General features: G+C 43.4%; 1 protein-coding gene across 1 annotated transcript; it reads left to right on the top strand.

Annotated features, from left to right (window-relative positions):
- The first annotated feature begins 746 nt into the window (after nucleotides 1-746).
- NRN1L (neuritin 1 like) lies at nucleotides 747-22,326 on the top strand. Its single transcript, XM_056526290.1, has 4 exons — nucleotides 747-830; nucleotides 2,660-2,745; nucleotides 17,466-17,631; nucleotides 21,793-22,326. The coding sequence occupies exons 2-4, from the start codon at nucleotides 2,691-2,693 to the stop codon at nucleotides 22,082-22,084; spliced, it is 513 nt and encodes a 170-aa protein (XP_056382265.1). The 5' UTR covers nucleotides 747-830; nucleotides 2,660-2,690; the 3' UTR covers nucleotides 22,085-22,326.
- Nucleotides 22,327-23,311: the final 985 nt, after the last annotated feature.

Raw genomic sequence — 23,311 nt, 5'->3', positions numbered from 1 at the left:
TATATTCAGGGCTCAGTGTATGGCAGTATTATATTTGGGGCGCATTATATGCCATTATTATATTCAGGGCTCAGTGTATGACAGTATTATATTCAGGGCTCAGTGTATGGCAGTATTATATTCAGGGCTCAGTTACATAGTTACATAGTTAGTACGGTCGAAAAAAGACATATGTCCATCAAGTTCAACCAGGGAATTAAGGGGAAGGGGTGTGGCGCGATATTGGGGAAGGGATGGGATTTTATATTTCTTCATAAGCATTAATGTTATGAAGAAATATAACATCCCATCCCTTCCCCCATCCCTGTATTATATTCAGTGGGTACAGTGTATGGCAGTATTATATTCAGGGCTCAGTGTATGTCAGTATTACATTCAGGGTGCAGTGTATGGCTGTATTATATTCAGTGGGTACAGTGTGTGGTAGTATTACATTCAGTGGGTGCAGTGTGTGGCAGTATTTTATTTAGGGCACAGTATCTGGCAGTATTATAATGATTATTGTCGTCATACAGAGGATGAGGATCTGCTGACATAGGGGGAGATTTATCAAAACCTGTGCAGAGGAAAAGTTGTCCAGTTGCCCATAGCAACCAATCAGATCGCTTCTTTCATTTTTCACAGGTCTTCATGAAAATTAAAGAAGCAAGCTGATTGGTTGCTATGGGCAACTGGGCAAGTTTTCCTCTGCACAGGTTTTGATAAATCTCCCCCATAGTGAGGAGACAATGAAGTTTGGGCTTCAGACTCTGCAGAGAAGATGGAGCTGGAAGAAGACCTGGCGTCTGGACCAGAGGAAAAGGAACGACAACAGAGAAGACGTCACTCAGGTCAGTGATATCATTGTGTATTCTCCTGACTGTCCCATCACTGCTGTAATTTGTAGGTTCTGCAGTGATGATGGGGACACTGTACTCCAATCTGCGGCCTTCAGCTGTTACAAAACTGCATACCATAATGCCTGAGGCTCCAGACATGATGGGAGTTGTAGTTTGCAACAGCTGGAGGTCCGCAGGTTTGAGACCACTGCTGTACGCTGTATCCCTATGCCCGGGCTGCAAAAGATAAAGAAAATAAACTTTAACTTACCTACGTCGGCCTTACGCTGGGGACGGGAACGTTGGACAGCCGTCTGCCTTTCACCGGCCGGAGCGATGTCCCGCCCCGGCCAGTGATAGGCTGAGTAGTGTTGCTCGCAAATATTCGCAATTCGAATATTATTCGCGAATATCGCATATTCGCGAATTCGCGAATTTCGCGAATATAGCGCTATATATTCGTAATTACGAATATTCGTTTTTTTCTTCACAATACATATCACAGTGATCATCCCTCTCTGCTTCCAGCTTGTGTGGTGTAAAAAAGGTTCTAATACTACTGTGTGAGACTGGCGCGCGAAAATTCGCATATGCTAATTTTCGCATATGCGAATTTTCGCGTATGCTAATTTCGCATATGCTAATTTCCACACATGTTAATTTTCGCATACGCGAATATTCGCGTATGCGAAAATAAAACGAGAATATAACGAATATGCGAATATTCGCGAATATATGACGAATATTCGTCCATATATTCGCGAATATTCGCGAATTCGAATATGGCCTATGCCGCTCAACACTAAGGCTGAGCCCACTGTCATGTAAGAAGCTGGCCAGAGCTTTGTCACCCATGTACAGCCCTCTGTCTCCCCTGCACACTCCTCTACACCCCTCTGTCACCCATGTACATTCCTCTACACCCCTCTGCCACCCATGTACACCCCTCTACACCCCTCTGTCACCCATGTACACTCCTCTACACCCCTCTGTCACCCATGTACATTCCTCAACACCTCTCTGTCACCCATGTACACCCCTCTGTCATCCATGTACACTCCTCTACACCCCTCTGTCACCCATGTACACTCCTCTACACCCCTCTGTCACCCATGTACACCCCTTTGTCACCCATGTACACTCCTCTACACCCCTCTGTCACCCATGTACAGCCCTCTGTCTCCCCTGTACACTCCTCTACACCCCTCTGTCACCCATGTACACTCCTCTACACCCCTCTGCCACCCATGTACACTCCTCTACACCCCTCTGCCACCCATGTACACTCCTCTACACCCCTCTGCCACCCATGTACACTCCTCTACACACCTCTGCCACCCATGTACACTCCTCTACACCCCTCTGCCACCCATGTACACTCCTCTACACCCCTCTGCCACCCATGAACACTCCTCTACACCCCTCTGCCACCCATGTACACTCCTCTACACCCCTCTGCCACCCATGTACACTCCTCTACACCCCTCTGCCACCCATGTACACTCCTCTACACCCCTCTGCCACCCATGTACACTACTCTACACCCCTCTGCCACCCATGTACACTCCTCTACACCCCTCTGCCACCCATGTACACTCCTCTACACCCCTCTGCCACCCATGTACACTCCTCTACACCCCTCTGCCACCCATGAACACTCCTCTACACCCCTCTGCCACCCATGTACACTCCTCTACTCACCTGTCACCCATGTACACTTTTCTACACCCCCTCTGTTACCCCTTTACACCTATACGCCCCTGTATTCCTCTTCACTTGTAAAAGGGGAATCTGGAGGCTGATGCTGGTAAAGTGCGGAGCCTAATGGGTTTGTTTTGCAGGTTTAACGGTGAAGAATTGTGGCTGGAAGAAATGGTCAGGACGGTCCGGACCAGACGAACGACGCTGATCAGAGAAGACGTCACATGTGAGTTGCTGTATAAAGCAGCACTTTAAACTACATACCCACAGATAAATAGATATTGGAATTTGTGTGCATTGCGGCTTTTAAAAAATGTTTTTATTTTTTTTTTTCTCGTCATCTTTGGTCAGGGTGCCCCGCAAATTTTTTTTTCCGGAGGGGTGCCATAGTGAAATACAGTAGCAATTTATTTCTTCAAAATATATATGGAGGAAATAAATTAAAAAAAAAAAAAAATAAATAAATATATATATATATATATATATATACTGTACTGTAAAGTGATGAATCTAGGCGTGGCTACCGATGGCTGACGCGATGCTGTGGGGCTGGTCTGCAATTATTTCCAGGGCTGGTTTTCATCCCCAGTCCGGCCCTGCTCTTTAGTTCTGCTCCAATTCCTCATTGTGAACATAACCTAAGGCTATGTTCAGACCTAAGAATGTCCGCACAGAGACTGTGGGCCCCGGAATAATATATGGGCCGGAAACATCTCACACTGAAATTCCGCTGTGTGCACAGCACAGTAGAATCCCGTTGAATTCAACGGAACTCTGCTGCAGCAGAATTTCCGTGTAAACATTTCCAAGAGGAATTCTGCACAGATATTCTCATATGTGAACATGGTCTGATAGCGGGACTGCAGCCTGTGAGGAAGACAGCATTCCTCTATGAGACAGACCCTGCACCTCTAAAGGCCATGTTCACATGTTGGAATTTCCGTACGGAATTCCCTTTGGAATGTCGGCACAGAAATTCTGTTGTGCTGTGCACACAGTGGCATTTCCATGCCAGATGTTTCTGGCATGGAAATTCCATTTTCCGTGTCCCCAGAAATAGAATGAACCTGCTCATTCTTTCTGCAGACACCGCACGGAATGCATAGCCGTCTATAATATGTGTTATGCTGCCACCTGCAGTTTGCGGAATGTCTGCATGGAGATTTTCCATTTGGACATTCCGACTTGTGAACATAGCCTAAGGCTAGGTTCACACTACGGAATCTCTGGGCAGAAAATATCCGCCCGGAGATTCTGAGTGCGGCCAGCTCCGACTGCAGTCTCCAATAGACTGCAATGTGTTCCGTGAGTATTTCTGCCTGAAGAATGAGCAACACCATTCTTCAGGCGGAAATTTTAAAGCGGATTTTCTGTTCACAAATTCCACTTCACAAATTCCGAAGTGTGAATTTGTGAACGGAAACCCATTCACTACACTGCCTGCAATTTCAAAGCGGAATTGCTGGCGGAAATTCCATAGTGTGAACCTAGCCTAAGAGTGGGACTGCAACCTGAGACAGAGCCATTTCAGGTTACACATAGAAGCGCTGAAGGAAAATTGTTTGTTTGTTTGAACATATAAGATGCCTTTTAATAAGGCTGCATCGTGTGGAGTGTTTGCTCCACAATTAGTTCACAGCATATAGACACCGCAGAAGCTTTGTTAAAGGGGTACTCCGGTAAAAACAAATTTATTCTTATCAACTGGTGCCGGAAAGTTAAACAGATTTGTAAATTACTTCTATGTAAAACTTTTACTCCTTCCATTACTTATCAGCTGCTGTATGCTACAGAGGAAGTTGTATAGTTCTTTTCAGTCTGACCACAGTGCTCTCTGCTGACACCTCTGTCCATCCAGAGCAGGAGAGGTTTGCTATGCTTGTACTCTGGACAGTTCCTGACACGGACAGAGGTGTCAGCAGAGAGCACTGTGGTCAGACTGTAAAGAACTATACAACTTCCTCTGTAGCATACAGCAGCTGGTAAGTACTGGAAGATTTAAGATTTTTAAATAGAAGTAAATCTGTTTAACTTTCTGGCACCCGTTGATTTAAAAAAGAAAAAGTGTTTTCCACCGGAATACCCCTTTATGCTCCGCTATGCCTTGTCTGAGGCATGTAAAGCGATTGCTTCCTCATTTATCGCCAGCCAACAGGTTACCTCACAACTTATGTGAACCTTAGAATATACGCAGCAGTAGACTCTCATTGATTTCAATGTGATTCTGCTTCTCTGTTCACACGGCAGAATTTCAGCAGCAGCAACATCTGGCGCGGAAATCCTGAATGTGGAATCCCCTTGGCCGGTGCTCCACTGTCTGTGGAACGTCTGCATGGAATTTTTTGTCAGCATAGCTGTACTCCACTCACTTCTCTGTTGCAATAGTGGAAATTCTTCCATATTAGTCCATTAGGAGATTTTCTGGGGAGAAAATAAATACACACATACATATATATTTACACATTATGCAGTGCATAATGTACGCCAAACAAATCCATATTACTTTCACTCCTACCTTTAACCCCTTAAGGACGCAGCCCTTTTTCACCTTAAGGACTGAGCCCTTTTTCGCAATTATGACCACCCTCACTTTACGAATGAATAACGCAAAAACGCTTTTACCGAATATTCTGATTCTGAGACTGTTTTTTCGTGACATATTCTACTTTATTTTGGTTGTAAATTTTCGGCGTTAATTGCATCCTTTTTTGGTGAAAAATCCCCAAATTTCATGAAAATTTTGAAAATTTTGCATTTTTCTAACTTTGAAGCTCTCTAATTGTAAGGAAAATGGATATTCCAAATACATTTTATTTTTCTTCACAAACACAATATGTCCACTTTATGTTGGCATCATAAAATGGACATACTTTTGCTTTTTGAAAAAATTAGAGGGCTTCAAAGTAGAGCAGCAATTTTCAAAAATGTCATGAAAATTGCTAAATCTGAAGAGACAGATGTTACAGAACTACAACTCCCAGCATGCCTGGGCAGTCGAGGCATGCTGAGAGTTGTAGTTTGGCAACATCTGGAGGGCTACTGTTTGGGCCACTGTAACAGTGGTCTCCAAACTGTGACCCTCCAGATGTTGCAAAACTACAACTCCCAGCATGCCCAGACAGCCTTTGGCTGTCTGGGCATGCTGGGAGTTGCAGTTTGGCCCCCCCTAGTGGTTGCCACAGTAAAGATCGATTAACTTTCACTTTCAATCCCCCCCCCCCCCCCCCACTGTCAATTCTTTACCTGAGCAAAGATCCAGCAGGCTCCAGCGAAGATCCTTGGTCCCCAGGCATCTTCTCCTGCAGGTATGGCCTCCATCTTCTTCCCAGAGCCCCTCGACATCCAGGGGCGGGCAGAACGGGGGTTGCCATGGCAACCCCCTGTCCTGCGCTGCCATTGGTCAGAACTCCGTTCTGAGTAATGGCAGGGGATAGGAGGAGATCGCAGCTTTGCGACCTCACTCCTATCCTTTAGGCTGATCGGGGCTGTTGCTGACAACTCCGATCAGCCCTATTTTCCGGGTGATCGGGTCACCAGAGACCCGATCAGCCGGGAATTGGAGAAAATCACATGTCTGAATTGAAATGCGATTTTCTCCGATCGCCGACATGGGGGGTCTCAGGACCCCCCTGGGCGATGTGCCAGGGTGAATGCTGAATGATTTCAGCAGGCATCCGTCTCCGGTCCCCAACTGGCTAGCGGTGGGGACCGGATTTCCCACGGGCGTATGGATACGCCCTCGGTCCTTATGGACTAGGAATGCAGGGCGTATCCATACGCCCTGTGTCCTGAAGAGGTTAAGGCCAGGTTCACATTGGGTAGCTCTGGACAGAAAACTTCCCTAATAAAACTTTGAGTCACCCCTCTTTTCCCATTTAAAAAAAAAAATGATATAAAGAAAAATAAATGCGTAAATGTCTGAACTATAAAAATATAATGTTAGTTAGACTGCACAGTCAATGGTGTATAAAAAAAAAATACCAAAGTCTAGAATTGCGTATTTTTTGGACACTTTGTATACCCTAAAAAAATGTATTAACAGCGATTAAAAAGTCCCTTTAAAACAAAAATAATACATATTAAATACTACATATCACGGGGCAAAAAATAAGCCCTCACACATCCCTGTATACGTAAAAATAAAAGACGAGTAAAAAAAAATTAAATCAGTTACACTATCAGTTTTCTTACACGATGCGTTGATCAGAGTCTGTGCCTAAATAAATTACATAGATTCTAATCCATTGATTTTAAAATGTTTAATTTATCATCAGGTCAGCAGAATATTTCATCAGCAAAAAACTCAGCCATCTTTGCTTTTTATATCAAGCTACACTGTATAAGTTTTTACTGTACAGTCCGATATAATGGAATAATATATATAATACATTGATGTTTAGATGATGATACACATATATGGCTTAGTACTTGAGTTACTGATTATAGTTTCTACAATTTATGACTACTGCCTGCTGTGTGCTACCTTACCTATCACATGTAGCTAGTTGGCTGTCTGACATTTATCATTGTCTTTAGGCTAAGTTTACACTTGTTTTTTTTTCTGGCAGTTTTAGAGCCAAAGCCAGGAGTGTATTTAAAAGGAATAGGACATATAAAGGAAGGACTTACACGTCTCTTCACTTATAGATCCACTTCTGACTTGGGCTCAAAAACTGCAGTGGCAGTTTTCCAAAAACTGCCAGGAAAAAAACAAGTGGAAATTTAGCCTTAGACTGTTTTTTGTGTCTAAAAAAGGGGCAAAAAAGGGGCAAGCAGGGTTTTTTGCGCCTTTTCTTGTTTACACAATTTTGATGATTTTGAGTTGCAATCCACTGATTTTGAGTTGCAATCCACTGATTTTGAGTTGCAATCCACTGATTTTGAGTTGCAATCCACTGATTTTGGCAATACACATGATATGGACGGGTTTTATGAACTGCACCTTTTTGTGAAAAGGCGCAAAAAATGCGCAAAGCCACTGAAAAGTCTCTTAAACTACACCAGCCCAGACTTAGCTTAGCTTTTTGGTGTATGTGAAGAGAGACATTTCAGAAAATGTGACCTGCACAAAATTTATCAAATGCTCTTTGACCATTTAATAAATTTGGTGCTCCTACACATTACCAGCACACAAAAAAAAAAAAAAAAAAAAAAAAAGGTGTAAAAAAAAGGTTCACACTACAATAATAAATGTTGGCCTATGACTTGCAAACTAAATTTTCTCTAGGGACTTACACCTCTTAGCACGCCCAGTACTTTCCTTTCTTCTGCTCTTAGGCCTGTCATTAGTCTCAAAATTGCATTTACTGGTGTAATGTGTGTGTTACCAATGACAGTTTATGAGGTGGTATGATATTTTACTGCAAGCACAACAAAGCCTAACATCTCTCTCTCTCTCTCTCTCTCTCTCTCTCTCTCTCTCTCTCTCTCTCTCTCTCTCTCTCTCTCTCTCTCTCTCTCTCTCTCTATATATATATATGCATTGCAGAAGGATTGCAGTAACACATGTTTTGCTATACACATGTTTATTCCCTTTGTGTGTATTGGAACTAAAACAAAAAAGGGAGGAAAAAAAATCACAACAAAGCAGATAAAAGGTGAGAAATTCACTTAGTCTTTGCATTGTGTGTCTGTGTGTGCCACACTAAGTATGGACAACAGAAAGAGGAGAAGAGAACTGTCTGAGGACTTGAGAACCAAAATTGTGGAAAAATATCAACGATCTCAAGGTGACAAGTCCATCTCCAGAGATCTAGATTTGCATTTGTCTGCAGTTTCCAACCCTTTGCACTGTAGCTAATCTCCCTGGGCGTGGACGGAGAAAATTAATGAAAAGTGTCACTGCAGGATAGGTGGATAAGCAGCCCCAAACAAGTTCCAAAGATATTCAAGCTGTCCTGCAGGCTTAGGGAGCATCAGTGTCAGCGCTAACTATCCGTCGACATTTAAATGAAACAAAATGCTATGGCAGGAGACCCAGGAGGACCCCACTGCTGACACAGAGACATAAAAATGCAAGACTACATTTTGCCAAAATGAACTTGAGTAAGCCAAAATCCTTCTGGGAAAAAGTCTTGTGGACAGATGAGACCAAGATAGAGCTTTTTGGTAAAGCACATCACTCTACTGTTTACCAAAAACAGAATGAGGCCTACAAAGAAAAGAACATAGTACCTACAGTGAAATATGGTGCAGGTTCAATGATGTTTTGGGGTTGTTTCGCTGCCTCTGGCACTGGGTGCCTTGAATATGTACAAGGCTCATGAAATCTGAGGATTACCAATGGCTTTTGGGTCGCACTGTACAGCCAAGTGTCAGAAAGCTGGGTTTGTGTCCGAGATCTTGTGTCTTCCAGCAGGATAATGACCCCAAACATATGTCAAAAAGCCCCCAGAAATGGATGGCAACAAAGCGCTGGAGAGTTCTGAAGTGGCAGCAATGAGCCAAGATCTAAATCCCATTGAACACCTGTGGAGAGATCTTAAAATAGCTTTTGGAAAAAGGCGCCCTTCAAATAAGAGAGACCTGGAGCAGTTTGCAAAGGAAGAGTGGTCCAACATTCCGGCTGAGAGGTGTAAGAATCTTATTGATTTTTATAGGAAGTGACTGATTTCAGTTATTTTTTCCAAAGGGTGTGCAACTAAATATTAAGTTAAGGGTGCCAATAATTTTTTCCAGCCCATTTTTGGAGTTTGGTTTGACATTATGTCCAATTTGCTTTTTTTCCTCCCTTTTTTGGTTTAGTTCCAATACACACAAAGGGAATAAACATGTGTATAGCAAAACATGTGTTACTGCAATCCTTTTCTGTGAGAAATACTTCATTTTCTTGAAAAATTTCAGGGGTGCCAACATTTACAGCCATGACTGTATATATTGCATGCACAGCAATATTCAATTACTTTTCAGACAGAACTAGGAGGCATTGCCTGTTACCCATTAGCTGTTGCTATGTTACTGTCATTTTCTATTTTCCTGGAGAAAATGTAGTTTGCAGGTCATAGATTCTTGCAAAAATGTACTAATTTATTACCACAATTAGAAATTCATACTTTAGTCCTAGTTGCGCAGCACTTATGTACACAGCCTTTTCTTCTACCTGTGCATACCTAAGTTAAAGGGGTTTACTTTTTTCATGTGACTCTTAAAGCGTTACTGTCGTTAGAAACAACCTTTTTTTAATACTTCCTAAGGGTGCATTCCCACAGGGCGTATACGCAGCGTATTTGACACTGCGCAAAATTTATGGCAGCAGCGGGAAATACGTTGCATATTCCTCTCTCTCTATACACACAGGGCTTTTCGGCGGCAGCCTTATGCGTGTAGTGAGTTTTGGAGGCGGGCCGTGTGTCGGCGTGTCTGTGACGCGCGGCTCCGCCTCCAAAACTCACTGCACACATAGGGCTGCCGCCGGAAAGCCCTGTGTGTATAGAGAGCGAGGAATACGCAGCGTATTTCCCGCTGCTGCCATAAATTTTGCACAGCGTCAAATACGCTGCGTATACGCCCTGTGGGAATGCACCCTTAAAAGCATTTTCCTATTGTACTTCAATAAAAAAAATGGGATTGCTAAAGATGTGAAAAATGGTTTAAAAGAATGGCCATTAGGGGTCTCAGTGTATCAGTGCAGTGTATCAGCTAGCTTTTACCAGTGTGAGACAGCTTGCAGTCTTTTCAAAAGAGGAGGTGCTTAAAGGGGTACTCCTGTGGAAAACAATTTGTTAATTACTTCTATTTAAAAATCTTAATCCTTGCAGTACTCTTCAGCTGCTGTATACTACAGAGGAAGTTCTTTCCATTTTGAATTTTTCTGTCTGACCAAAGTGCTCTCTGTTGACACCTCTGTCCATTTTAGGAGGTCCAGAGCAGGAGAAAATCCCCATAGCAAACCTATACTGCTCTGGACAGTTCCAGTTCCTGAAATGGACAGAGGTGTCAGCAGAGAGCATTGAGTTCAGACAGAAAAGAACAACTCAACTTTCCATGGAGTATACAGCAGCTGATAAGTACTGGAATCATTAAGATTTTTAAATAGAAATAGATGTTTGTGCACACCTCATGACAGAGGATGGGAGGGAAAGAAGCTCATCATGCTCTTGGAGAAACGCCTCCAGCCTCCAAAAGAAATGGATATTATTATGCTTACAGCTCTTATACGGCACATTACTACACTCACTTGAGAATTTCTTTTTACATTTTCTTATTAAGGACTGTAACGCTTTAAACATTCCTGTTCTTGCAATAAACATCATCTTTATTATACTGAAGCTTCGCTGTTGTCAAATCAGAAAAGTAGGATCTTGAATTTCAGATGAGTTACCCAGAAAATGTAAACACAGTACTGTGGCCAGATGGTCATTTCAAGATCATGCAGCATTTTTAACTTTGCAGTTCAGGCTTCAGCAGGATCATGACATAACCCTTAATCCATGATCTTGAACCTTTGTGTACTAAGCAGAAGATTAATTTATTTAGTCTCTGAGTCACAGAGAGAAAGCATATCATGTGCCTTCTATATTATGCAGTAAATAACATTGAAATGTAGAGTGCACCCGGTGGGATGCAAATAAAACACAGACAATGTGATAAATTAGCCCAAAAAGTTACCCATCTAAACGTGAATGATGACGATTAACGTAATAAGGTCATTCCCAAGAGCCAGAGAAACACCAAACTAGCTATAGACCCCCACCAAGGAACCATAACCTCTTCTTAGGCATAATTTATACGTGCACCTTTTTAAAGCTTTTTCACATAACAACAGATGCAATGGATATAAGGTCTCAAACATGGAAAATTAAATTAGCCTCAGCCTCACCTAAGTGATAAGTGAATTAAGATACCTGAGTGACTTGGTTTAGGTTCCTTGGTTTCTGATATGATATCTTACTTAAAGGGGTTCTCCGGTGCTTACACATCTTGTCCCCTATCCAAAGAATAGGGGATAAGATGCCTGATCGCGGGAGTCCCACGGCTGGGGACCCCCGGGATCATGCACGCGGTACCCCGTTTGTAATCAGTCCCCGGAGCGTGTTTACTCCGGGACTGATTACAGGCAACCACCGGGCCGGCGGCGTGTGATGTCACGCCTCCGCCCCCGTCTGACGTCACGCTCCGCCCCTCAATGCAAGCCTACGGGAGGGGGCGTGACAGAATAGGGGATAAGATGTCTGATCATGGGGGTCCCACCGCTGGGAACCCCCGCAATCTCTCCTGCAGCCCCCCTGTCATCTGGTGCACAGAGCAAGCTTTGCTCTGTGCCTGATGACTGGCGATGCAGGGGCCGGAGGATCGTGATGACACGGCCCCGCCCCTTGTGACACCACATCCCGCCCCCTTAATGCAAGTCTATGGGAGGGGGCGCGGTAGCCATCACAGTACTGTACTGCTGCTAGAATTGTCATCTACACCAATCAGTCATAACATTAATCCCTTAAGGACATAGCCCATTTTGGCCTTAAAACATATCTGTTGGAGCCCACAAAAAAAAATAAAAAATTAATTAGTTACTCTATTACCTATATTTATTATAAAAATACCTATTTTCATTAGCTCACAGTGTTAGAAATCCTCTCAGGGGAAGAGGGCATGTCCCTTCCTTGTGGTGGTAGGAGGTGATTGGTGTGTCTGCTCATGCAGCCTTGTCCATGAGTCATCTTTTGTCCATAACTCATGGACAAGCCTGATGCTGCTGCAGGACTGGTTAGTGTCCAAGTAGGTATGGGGACCCCTAGTGGTGGGATTTTCAGGAGCAACCATATTACAAAAGGTCTTTAACCCCTAGTTGCCTTCGGCAATCTCCGGCTCTGCCATAGAGATGTATTGAGGGGGCGTGTCGGACGCCGTTTCGTGCGGGGGTCGACACTCGCTATCTGGCCGGAGAGCCTGGCCCCCGTACAAAGAGATAGCGGGGGGCCCCAGCGGTTGGACCCCCCGCGATCTCAAACTTATCCCCTATCCTTAGGATAGGGGATACGTTTTTCACCACTGGATTACCCCTTTAAGTTAAAAGGGTACTCCAATGGAAAACTTTTTTTATTTTATTTTTAAATCAACTGGTGCCAGAAAGTTAAACAGATTTGTAAATTACTTCTATTAAAAAAATCTTAATCCTTCCAATACTTATTAGCTGCTGAATACTACAGAGGAAATTATTTTCTTTTTGAAACACAAAGCTCTCTGCTGACATCACGAGCACAGTGCTCTCTGCTGACATCTCTGTCCATTTTAAGAACTGTCCAGAGTAGGAGAAAATCCCCATAACAAACATATGCTGCTCTGGACAGTTCCTAAAATGGACAGAGATGTCAGCAGAGAGCACTGTGCTTGTGATGTCAGCAGAGAGCACTGTGTTCCAAAAAGAAAAGAATTTCCTCTGTAGTATTCAGCAGCTAATAAGTACTGGAAGGATTACGATTTTTAATAGAAGTAATTTACAAATCTGTTTAACTTTCTGGCACCAGTTGATTTAAAAAAAAGAGTACTCCTTTAAGGGGTTAATTTTCAGCAGTAACAACATTTAAAAAGTTTTTGGATTTGACAGTGCTCATTTAAGGACACAGTTAATTTAACACAGTGCACTTTATGGTAAAAATGACATGTACTCTTTATTCTGTAGGTCAATGCGATTAAAATAATACCAATTTATTTCATTTCAATAGTTGGACAATTACGTTCGTGTCGATACCAAATATGTAAAAAAAAAATTCTATTTTGGGAAAATAAAGGTCATTTTATTTTTTATTAGGGGAGGGGTTTTATATAATTTTATAGACATTTTATTTTTTAATTTACACTTTTTAAGTCCCGCTAGGGAATTTTTGTATAATGCTATGCCTATGGTATAGCATTATACAGGGTGGGCTATTTACCGTATTTATCGGCATATAACACGCATTTTTTAGGCTAAAATTTTTTGCCTAAAGTCTTTCTGCGTGTTATACGCCGATAAGCCGCTGCAGTTTAATGATTTAAAGTGGGCGCTTTAAATCAATGAACTGCAGCGGCTTTTGCAGGTCCAGAGACCTGCCTTCGTTGCCCGATTCTCTGCCCCTGCCTGTCCTAGGGTCCAGTAACCACCGCCGCCACTGCCCCATTGCCTACCCCATACCCGGTTTTATAATTACCTTTTCCCGGGGTCGGGTCCACGCTGCTTCCGGCTCCGGCATCTTCTGCATCGTTGCTATGTGCTGCGCAATGACGAGTGACGTCTTCAATGCGACGTCACCGTCACTGGCCCGGCACACAGTGACAGCTGAGGACGCCTCCGGAGCCAGAATCAGCGTGGACCCGACCCCGGGAACAGGTAATTATAAAACTGGGGATGGGGGAGGTAATAGGGCAGCGGTGGCTGCAGTCTCTGGATAGCCAGGGGGAGAGAAGTAGCGGCAGGAGGACTCTAGACCCCAGGAAAGGCAGGGGGAGAGAAGCGGGCAGCGACGGCCTCTCTCCCCCTGCCTTTCCTGGGGGCTTCTGCGGGGTCAGAAACAGTCTATCAGGGTATACACATGCACACACACACACCCTCATTTTACCAAGGATATTTGGGTAAAAAACTTTTTTTTACCTAAATATCCTTGGAAAAATGAGGGTGCGTGTTATAGGCTGCTGCGTGGTATACCCCAATAAATACGGTATATGGATACACCTTAATAAAATGGGAATGGTTGGTGATATTAACTTCCTGTTTGTGGCACATTAGTATATGTGAGGGGGGAAACTTTTCAAGATGGGTGGTGACCATGGCTGCCATTTCGAAGTCAGCCATTTTTAATCCAACTTTAGTTTTTTCAATAGGAAGAGGGTCATGTGACATATCAAACTTATTGGGAATTTCACAAGAAAAACAATGAACTTTATTATTTCATGAGTTATTTACAAGTTTCTGACCACTTATAAAATGTGTTCAATGTGCTGCCCATTGTATTGGATTGTCAATGCAACCCTCTTCTCCCACTCTTCACTTCACACACTGATAGCAACACCGCAGGAGAAATGCTAGCACAGGCTTCCAGTATCCGTATACACTGCTATATACAACTATATACACCGCAGGAGAAATGCTAGCACAGGCTTCCAGTATCCGCAGTTTCAGGTGCTGCACATCTCGTATCTTCACAGCATAGACAATTGCCTTCAGATGACCACAAAGATAAAAGTCTAAGGGGGGTCAGATCGGGAGACCTTTGGTGCCATTCCACTGGCCCACGATGAACAATCAATCCACTTTTCAGGAAACTGTTCATCTAGGAATAGGTTAAGTATTCCATCTTGGAAAAAGAATAGTGACAGGGGGTGAGGGAGGGGGGGGGGGGTACCAGATAAGGTCACAGTGGGAGTTTCACCTTTAAAGCAAATGACTAGTAAAGTGAATAACGAATTATATTGGGATAAAAAAGGCCTATTACGTTATACTCTAATCTGAGCTGTTCACTTTCTTTTTCAACTTGCCTAGAACATCATCTTGATTTCTTCTAGCCACCACTCGTCTCTTCAGAATATGCAGGACAAACATCTTAGTCTCTGAACTTTTCCAGCACCTTCCTTACCTCCACACTATCTCCCTATCCATAATCCCTCAAATATTAGTTCCCCCTTAGGTAACTATTTCCCCCTAGTAGGTTGGTTTCACAAAGGAGGTGGGAAGTCTCCCATTATGTAGGTTTGTCCCCCAGGTAGGCAGATAGTTGATCAATTAGGCAGGTATGCCTTTAAGTAGATAGTTCCTCCATTTGGTATATTAATGACGGCCAAGAGGTCAATTCACAATTGAGCAAACATACCCAATATGCAGTCCTATGCCTAAAATCATTGCTAGTCAGCATCACATCGGCCTGTGTGGTTTTTTAAAAAAATGCCTAGTTTTGCACAGAGCTCTGGTAAAACAAAAGCTGATCGGTGTGGTTCGCCGTGGGCAAAACCAGGCAGTTTTGGTTTCAGGCAAATCTGGGCCACAGTCTCAGGAATACAACAAATAGTAATACTGTAACTACTTTAGGTATTGAAGGAGTACTCCAGGATAAGAAAACTTATCCCCTATGCTAAGGATAGGGGCTAAGTTTCAGATCGCAGGGGGTCCGACCGCTGGGGCCCCCTGCGATCTCCCGTACGGGGCCACGACAGTTGCGGCCAGGGGGTGTGTCCGACCACCGCATGACACGGCAGCCGACATGCCCCCTCAATACATCTCTTTGGGAGAACCGGAGAGCTGCAATCAGCAGCCTCCACCTCTGCCATAGAAATGTATTGAGGGGGCGTGTCGTCCGACGCATCCTGCTGTGGTCGAAATGCGCTATTTTGGCAAAAGGCCGAGGGCCCGTACAGGAGATCACGGGGGGCCCCAGTGGTCGGACCCCCCGCGATCTGAAACTCATCCCCTATCCTTAGGATAGAGGATAAGTTTTCTTATCCTGGAGTACTCCTTTAATGTATAATCTGGCCCTACAGTAATGTTTTGTTTACTTTGAAGTAATTTCTATCAGAATAATGTATTACCTCTGCATAATTTCATTTGGTGTGGTCAGCTTAAAGGGGTACTCCGGCGCTAAGACATCCAAAGGATAGGGGATAAGATGCCTGATTGTGGGGGTCCTGCTGCTGGGGACCCCTGTGATCTTTCACGCAGCACCTCGTTACCATCAGCCCCTGGAGCATGTTTGCTCCGGGTCTGATGATTGCTGATCACGGGGCCGGAGTATTGTAACGTCATGGCTCCACCCCCTCAATGCAAGCCTATGGGAGGGGGCATGATAGCTGTCACACCCCTTTCCATAGGCTTGCATCAAGGGGGCAGAGCGTGACGTCACACGGGGCGGAGCCGTGACGTCACACGGGGCAGAGCCATGACGTCACAATACTCCGGCCCCGTGATCGGCAGTCATCAGAGCCGGAGCGAACATGCTCCGGGGGTGGATGGTAACGGGGTGCTGTGGGAAAGATCAGGGGCGTCCCCAGCAGCAGGGACCCCCTCGATCAGGCATCTTATCCCCTATCCTTTGGATAGGAGATAAGATGTCTTAGCACTGGAGTACCCCTTTAAGAAAGTTGAGTTATCTATATCACTCTGTAGCCTGTTACAATAACTAAAATTATAATTTTAACCTGGTTTCTAAGATAATGGCTATTTTACCTTTTGTAGCACATACCCGCATAATGGGGACATACCTGCCTAATGGGGGAACCATGTATCTAATGAAGAACATACCTGCTCCTTGGGGAAACTATCTGCTTAATAAGGGACATACTGACTACTTAATAGGGGACAACCAACTACTGGAGAAACTACCAATCTAAGCACATACCTGCCTAATTTGCAACTATATGCCTACTTGGGGGGTGTACCTATATAAGGGGGACTTTCCCCATTTTTACCTGGTTAATGAGATATAACTATTTTACCCTTTGGTTCCAGATATGCTAATAAGCCCCAAATAACCATTTTGGTGGTAATTTGAATTTACAGACAGTGTCATAGCAGCTCATTGAGTGTGATCTTGTGAGAATAGCACCCTCGTCCCAGGAGCAGAAGGATGGTCAGGATGCTTGGCAGAAAGAGGAAGCAGCTACACACACACACACACACACAACACACACACACACACACCAGATTCAAGGATTACCAGTATGACTAAGTATGTTGGTGGTAGCTTCTGGGATGAGGGTTCTCTTCCTGTCAGTTACTTCCTCTGCTCCTGGAAACCAATGTGTACATGCAGGTAGCTTCTTCTTCTCTCTTCTTCTTGCCAAACTGTGCGTTCATCCCTTCGCTCCATGCACTGCTCACTTCAGCCAATCACTGTCCTCAGCAGAACATAAATTATTACAATTTGTAACTATGATTTCTCCCATATATTCCAGCACTTTATAATCAGATAATATAACCCACATATAATTAAAAAATTGATCTGCTTATTGCTTATTAGTATCCATTTTGTTTTTTTGCTTCAGCTCTTTTACATATTCCAGTGAAAGCAACAAGCAGAAAATGTGACACTATTTATAAAGGATTTGCTGACTGTCTTATCAGTCTGGGAGATAGCATGGCTCAAAATGTCCAGCAATCCAAAGTAAATGAAGAGCTTGATGATGCGGAAGAGCTTGACTCCATATGCAAGTAAGTCTTCTGAACTATGTGGACAGTTCATATATTTATTTTAAAAAAGGTCTCGTCATTTGGGCAAAAATACTTCCAAAGCTGATTTTATGGGCTTACAAAGTGGGCAGTTGTCCAGAGCCAGCTGTCGGACAGAGCACTTATTTAATACAATCAGGAGTTTTATAACTAATCTTTATTAGTATAAGGGCATCCTGGCTGTCCTCTGAAAGATGATGTCGGGGGGATGGTAGGTAAGAAAAGGATTGGACATGTTAGATTTCAATTGCTTGATCCTTTTGTTTTCTGAGAGATAAGCTGCCACAAGAGGAGAAAAAACAGCTGACCGCTCCTTTTACATCTAGAACATATGAATGCTCATCTGGTCTGAACATGTTTCATGTTTATGAAAGGATCGGGAGAGATACTAGTCTGCTGACCAAATAAGGCATGGGCACCTTAAGAGGGTTTTCACTATCAATCCCTTAACCAACCAATTACATCTAGGATTTAACCACAGCATTCTTTACCACCATAGACATCAACTCTCCTCTCCCCTGTATCATAAATAAACCATTCACTGGGATGTCACCATTCATAACCATTCTTGATTACCAGATATTGTCCAATTTAATTCCTTAACAGCCTTAGTTAAAATGCAGTGTGGTATTTGGGAATTGACTTGTACTAAGTACTATATAGCATTATTATGTGGGTTTCTTAATCACATAGATAGACATTTATCAAGCGATTTAGTTAAAAAAAATTTACTAAAAATGTCGCACAAATGTCGCACCTGCGACTACGCGATTTTTCGTGTGACATTTTGAATGGAAAGCGAGAAAAGCAAGTTTTCCAAAACTTAACTACGTAGTAATAATTTTAAAATGGACTACGGGTAGTCAGGTATTCATTAACCGCGACAGTCGCAACTGCGCAAAAAAAAGTCGCAACAAGGTCAAACATGGAGCCGAAAAAGCTACTACCAAAGTAAAAAAGAATTATCAACAGGCTGAAACCAGTTGATAAATAAGTCACACATAAGCAAAAAAAAAGTAAAGAAAAAAGTACTAAAAAAAGGAATACATAAGCAAACATTGATAAATTTCCCTCATAAATAGTACCTGTCGCTTAATAAACTTTTCTAAACTAACTCAGGCTATGTTCCCTAACTACACCCCCCCCCCCCCCCCCCGCTCTTAATTTTTTTTTAAGAGCTTTAAAAAGCTCTGTATCTTACCTTTCTTCTTGCTCACATTAGTTGAGCTCCAGGCAGGAGGATGTGTGCATGCCCCAGCAGGTGCTATGTCACTGAAGCCTGCTGGGGGGACTGCTTCGGCCCTCACTTCATCGAGGAGGAGCAGCGCAATAAGAAACTGCAGAGTTCCCTAGACCAGCCGGGAGAAGGTGAGGTCGCTCTGTCACCTGTCCCTAGCATGCGGCTGTCATCCCCATTACCTCCAGCCCCGCTGTCTGCTCGCAGTGCCAGTGAGCTGCGGCGGAATGCTGGCCTGACAGCTTTGAAAATGGAGCTGTGTGGCTGAAGGCAGCGGGGATGACAGGGGGAGGGGTGCGGGGGCGCGAGTGGCCCAGCAGAGTGTGTGGCGAGTGAGGCGCGTGCGGTGGGGGGGGGCAAGCGAGTGAGGCAACCGCTGTTTGGCATCTGGAAAGATGGAGACAGCCAGGTATTTTACTTGCAGCAGCTAGACCCTTGAAGTACAACCTGTTTTGGTAATAGATATTGATTGCTGGTATACAATTGGTCACAGAAGAAAATGTTGTAGTGAATAATATTCAAGATCAGAATTGAAAGTATTTTCTATTTAAGGAATCCTAGTATAATGGGATTTGGTCTCTTAGAATTGCCTTTATAAGTTATTAAAACAGTTGAAAAAAATATTTTTGCCTGACCCCACATAGACTCAGAGGGGAAGATTCATCAAAACGTGTGCAGAGGAAAAGTCAACCGGTTGCCCAAAGAACCAGTCAGATCGCTTCTTTCATTTTCATTAAGGCCTGTGACAAATAAAAGAAGCAATCTGATTTGTTGCTATGGGAAACTGGCCAACTTTTCCTCAGCACAGGTCTTAAAGGGGTATTCCAGGAAAAAAACTTTTTTTTTATTTTTTGTATCAACTGGCTCCAGAAAGTTAAACATATTTGTAAATGACTTCTATTAAAAAATCTTAATCCTTTCATTAATTATCAGCTGCTGAAGTTGAGTTGTTGTTTTCTGTCTGGCAACAGTGCTCTCTGCTGACATCTCTGCTTGTATCGGGAACTGCACAGAGTAGAAGAGGTTTGCTATGGGGATTTGCTTCTAAACTGGGCGGTTCCCAAGACACGTGTCATCAGAGAGCAGTTAGACAGAAAATAACAACTCAACTTCATCAGCTCATAAGTACTGAAAGGATTAAGATTTTTTAAATAGAAGTAATTTACAAATTTTAAAGTTTAACTTTCTGGAGCCAGTTGATATATATTAAAAAAGTTTTTTCCTGGATAACCCCTTTAATGAATCTCCGCCTTAGTTTGTTTCGAAATCTCAGACAGCAGTATTTTGTATTCTCTGTTTACTTTTGTATAAAGTACAGTAGCTATTTTGACAAATAGTTTACAGTGATAAACAGTTCATATGTGGCTTCCATCAAGCTTTCTGGAATTTCTGACAGCAACAATGGTGTAGCCTACAATAGAAAACACAATGGGGCCCCAATGGACTCGATTTAAGTCAATACGATTTGTAAGGATCCTTTTGAATGCGTCAGAAAGTGGAACCGTTATATTGGTCATATTAGATAGAATCCGTGATGCCTGTGTGAACAGTGCCTTACATGTAATCCATACCACTATTATCAAATTTGGCAACAATAAATCCCTACAATGCTGTACAAGTATGTTGTTTTACATTACTAATGATGCAAACCCAATTTATGTATTCCCCTTGAGTTCTTTACATACTAAAACAACAACAGATAATGAGCTTGCCACCTTATTCACGGATTAAATTAATATAATCAGAAACTAACTATATCCAGCTAAATCAGGCTCCATCTGACCAGCCCATCTGGACAGACAGTTGCACTGTAAATTAATTTTCTCCTGTGACTGTTCAAGTTCACTACAAATTGACTCATTAGCAGGGAACAACACATGCATGTAACACACATGCAAAGGCAACGCTTCAAGTAAAGGTTTAACAAAGGAACGGAAATATGATTTAAAAGAAGCGCATATAGTATACGAGTATAAGATCTATTTTTCTAAATGTCAACCATACTTTAAACTTACACTTAAACACATTCATCATTTTGATTTGCTTTGATGCATATTATATTTGATATAGGTTAAAAAAAATAATAATAAAAAAGATAAAATATATTTGTTTTATGGTTCATTCTCTAGTTAAAATTGTGCATAAAAAAACAGAGATCTTAAAGGGGTACTCCGGCCCTAAGACATCTTATCCCCTATCCAAAGGATAGGGGATAAGATATCTGCCGCATTGCCAGCTCACAAACTGCCGGGTACCAACCACGGGGCCGGAGTATTGTGATGTCACGACTCCGCCCCTGTGTGACGTCACCCCCCGCTATGCAAGTCTATGGGAGGGGGCGTGACGGCCGTCACGCCCCCTCCCATAGACTTGCATAGCGGGTGGTGACATCACACGGGGGCGGAGTCGTGACGTCACGATACTCCAGCCCCGTGGTTGGTACCCGGCAGTTTGTGAAATGGCAGCGCGACGTGCAGCTCAAAGAGGTGGGTGCCGAATGCAAGATTGCGGGGGTCCCCATCGGCGGGACCCCTGCGGTCAGATATCTTATCCCCTATCCTTTGGATAGGGGATAAGATGTCTTAGGGCTGGAGTACCCCTTTAAGTTATTAATTGTATTAAGCATTTTATATATTTAAATAAGGGAATAAGATTAATAACCAGTGACTCAACACCAAGCAATCCTTAGGTTATGTTACCACCGGCAATGTCGGCACAGACAGTTTCTGTGTGGACATTGCCCCGACAGCGGTGCATCGACAGAACATATCGATGATAGGACCGCTCAGAAAACCGCCGTCTCATAGATGGCAATGAATTACCATGTGGACTCTATAGACATGTAAATCTACAATGTAAATTCAGTGTCTATTGTATGACTGATATTGTCATTTTTTTTTATGTAGGTCCTGGGATGAATTTCACAAGTGTGCAAGCAGTGTCCTGATTAATTGTCCTGAAGATACAGCTGCCATATGGGAATCTCTAAGACAGGAGTCAAGGAAAATCCAGTACCAGGGCAATTTACATGACCTGTGCACTTCCAGGAATCAGCCTCCAAATAGCATGGGGGGCATGGATACTGGCGAAACAAACAAAGAAACCCTCAGAGGTTTAGCATCCATGGTACACCATAGCCTACTACCAACTGTTATTGCTCCAGTACTGGTTTGGATTGCAACTGAAATAGTATTATAACTGTTGCAACTCTAAAAATAAAGAGAGATTTGTCTACATATTGCAAACATAATTTTCAACTATATTTTTCTAACCCTTTATACTTAAAAATATGAATTCAAACTTGGACATTATTTAAAATTCTGTGCTGAAAACTTTCTCATTATATCGTTGTAGTGGTTGTAGATCCTTTTTCCATTTCTGAGCTCTAAATCTCCTTGTTATTTGCTTCCTTTAGCCACCTAGATATAATGTAGATAATACCATTATATGTATATTTGCAATATACATTGGTTCAAGAATGTGTATATTTTTGGGTAAAAAAGTGCTATCCCTGCATTTATCGCCTCTGTGTCTCTAAGATGAGTTCAAAGTGAGGGAGAAGCAGGGCTCTGTGCAGGCTCCTGGCTTGTCAATCATTCTGATGTGTGAGCTGGGAGAGTGTCATAGACCGTCACTGCACAGAGCCATGCTTGTCCTCAGGTTACAGAGCCCTGCTTGTCCTCACTACACAGAGCCATGCTTGTCCTCAGGTTACAGAGCCCTGCTTGTCTTCACTACACAGAGCCCTGCTTGTCCTCACTACACAGAGCCCTGCTTGACCTCACTACACAGAGCCCTGCTTGTCCTCAGGTTACAGAGCCCTGCTTGTCCTCACTACACAGAGCCCTGCTTGTCCTCACTGCACAGAGCCCTGCTTTTCCTCACTGCACAAAACCCTGCTTGTCCTCAGTGCACAGAGCCCTGCTTGTCCTCAGTGCAAAGAGCCCTGCTTGTCCTTAGTGTACAGAGCCCTGCTTGTCCTCAGTGTACAGAGCCCTGCTTGTCCTCAGTGTACAGAGCCCTGCTTGTCCTCAGTGTACAGAGTCCTGCTTGTCCTCAGTGTACAGGGCCCTGCTTGTCCTCAGTGTACAGAGCCCTGCTTGTCCTCAGTGTACAGAGCCCTGCTTGTCCTCAGTGTACAGAGCTCTGCTTGTCCTCAGTTTACAGAGCCCTGCTTGTCCTCAGTGTACAGAGCCCTGCTTGTCCTCAGTGTACAGGGCCCGGCTTGTCCTCAGTGTACAGAGCCCTACTTATCCTCAGTGTACAGAGCCCTAATTGTCCTCAGTGTACAGAGCCCTGCTTGTCCTCAGTGTACAGAGCCCTGCTTGTCCTCACTACACAGAGCCCTGCTCGTCCTCAGATTACAAAACCCTGCATGTCCTCAGTGTACAGATCCCTGCTTGTCCTCAGTGTACAGAGCCCTAC

This window comes from Hyla sarda, chromosome 6 (genome assembly GCF_029499605.1).
Source record: "Hyla sarda isolate aHylSar1 chromosome 6, aHylSar1.hap1, whole genome shotgun sequence".
Taxonomy (NCBI): Eukaryota; Metazoa; Chordata; class Amphibia; order Anura; family Hylidae; genus Hyla; species Hyla sarda.
This window is presented reverse-complemented; position numbering and strand designations above follow the sequence as displayed.